At 41.4% G+C, this 1982-nt stretch overlaps 1 protein-coding gene across 5 annotated transcripts in view; it reads left to right on the top strand.

Moving 5' to 3' along the window:
• runx1t1 (RUNX1 partner transcriptional co-repressor 1) overlaps window positions 1-1982 on the top strand; it is a 61036-nt gene that overhangs the window by 42799 nt on the left and 16255 nt on the right. For all 5 annotated transcript variants that reach the window (XM_032536358.1, XM_032536352.1, XM_032536356.1 and 2 more), the window contains exon 3: window positions 432-673. In XM_032536358.1, coding sequence (XP_032392249.1) covers window positions 432-673 — 242 coding nt within the window. The remainder of the gene's footprint in view (window positions 1-431; window positions 674-1982) is intronic.

Consider the following 1982-nt stretch of genomic DNA (forward strand, 5'->3'; position numbering starts at 1 on the left):
CACACACACACACACACACACACACACACTGCTCCCGTGCTCTGGCATGACAGGGGGGGGTCACACTGTCCCTGCTTGTTTAGACTGCAGGGAGGGAGGCAAAGGGAGAAGGGGGTGCAGAGAGGCAACATGTCTCCAAATACAGAAATATGTTTTTTATGAGAGGATGCCGCAAAGGATCAAACGAGCTGCAATGATTGGAAACAAATGTTGAGGATTGTGAATGTTTTCAGGGGAATGTAAATCATTCCAAATCAGTGGTTTTGTCTCAGTGAAGCTGGCGTATGTTATTTCCTTTGTTGGTGTTTGTTAAAGGCACAGTCAGGGATTTTAGGTTGTTTGTGGTGGTGAAATCACAGTTTTTTATGAAATATTTCTCATTTTGCTCTCCTTTCTCTGAACACTATTCTTTATGTCCTTGTCTCACACAGTAACCAATGGCAGCAGCCACTCTCCTACAGCGCTTAACGGTGCTCCATCTCCTCCAAACGGCTACAGCAATGGTCCTAGCTCCTCCTCCTCATCCTCTCTGGCCAACCAGCAGCTGCCGCCGGCCTGCGGCGCCCGGCAGCTCAGCAAGCTCAAGCGCTTTCTCACAACTCTACAGCAGTTTGGCAATGACATCTCACCTGAAATCGGCGAGCGGGTCCGCACATTAGTGCTGGGACTAGTGGTGAGTGGCTTCTGTGTATGTGAGCTTTTAGTTCAAAGGGCTCATAGAGTGAAAGTTGACACCAGGCCTTAAGTTAGCAGGAATAAGTGAATCCTTTAGTAGGTTATTTGAGAATAATTCTTCCCATTTGTTCAGCATGCCTGAAGTACCAGATGGAAGGAGTTTACTGAATCAAACAGTTTAAGTAATGTCAGGTTAGTTGTCAGTCACAGAGATGAATACTTAAAATACTTTGAAATACTTATCGCTGATTATGAAAACAGGGGTCGTTTTTTTTAAGGCTTTTTTTATTTTCTTATGTCAGAAACCTCCCCATCTGGTCCTGGCGTAAGTGTAAAATAAACAGAAAGATTTGCGAACCTCTGCCTCCAGGATGGACATCCATCAGTACTTTGCAGCCCATTATTCTGTGCAACACAATGCCTGACAAAACAATGGCAGTGCGTTGTCCTCTGTGACCGAGGATAACGTCAGAGCAGGACGCTAACGTCTTTATTCACCTGATCCACTTTGGATTTTTTTGTTTTATACTTAATAAATTAAAATACAACACATAACAACATAGAAAACCATAGGCCTGGGGCAATAAAGATTAAACTTGTTACTTTAACATCCAACTAATGTTATCACTCAGGATGTGCAGGTGTCTGACAACCTAGTATGATGCAATATTAAAACCTAATTGATTTATTTAGCTAAACCAATACATACATAGGATAATAGGAACTGAAACTAAATCATGATTGTGGCTTTGGATGCACACACTAAAGCATTACTGATAATCACATCTTTTAACCCAAATTAAGGTCGCGCGGCTAAAAACAGCAGGTTAGAATTTGTATTCCTTTTATGGTTATACAGTATATAAACAACAACACATATGCAAAGAATAACAAAAAATAAACTGTGTTTTCTTCACTGGAGACATGAGAATGAATTGGTAATACTGCAAAATAAAAATCAAGCCTGCACACATCAAACTACATTTATCCAACAGAGATTTGATAAGACAGATGTGTTCCTCCAGCTTAGCTGACATGGTTATATAAAGGCAATATAAAATGCATGTTCAAATCTAAAGATTTACCACACATCTATGGGATCTGACAAGATTTGACTTAACGAGCAGGGGGGATACAGAAATAGTGATTGAATGTTGTGCAGAAAGGAGGAGGTGGAGGAGATGGAGGGAGGGATTTTTTTAATTAGCCTCACAGAGCATAGCCTCCTTTTGGCTTCACTATGTTTATTATTCTCACCGTCTGCAAATGCACATGCCTCTCCTGTGTCGTTTTGCCTTGCATACCTC

This window comes from Etheostoma spectabile, chromosome 14, assembly GCF_008692095.1.
Source record: "Etheostoma spectabile isolate EspeVRDwgs_2016 chromosome 14, UIUC_Espe_1.0, whole genome shotgun sequence".
Lineage (NCBI taxonomy): Eukaryota > Metazoa > Chordata > Actinopteri > Perciformes > Percidae > Etheostoma > Etheostoma spectabile.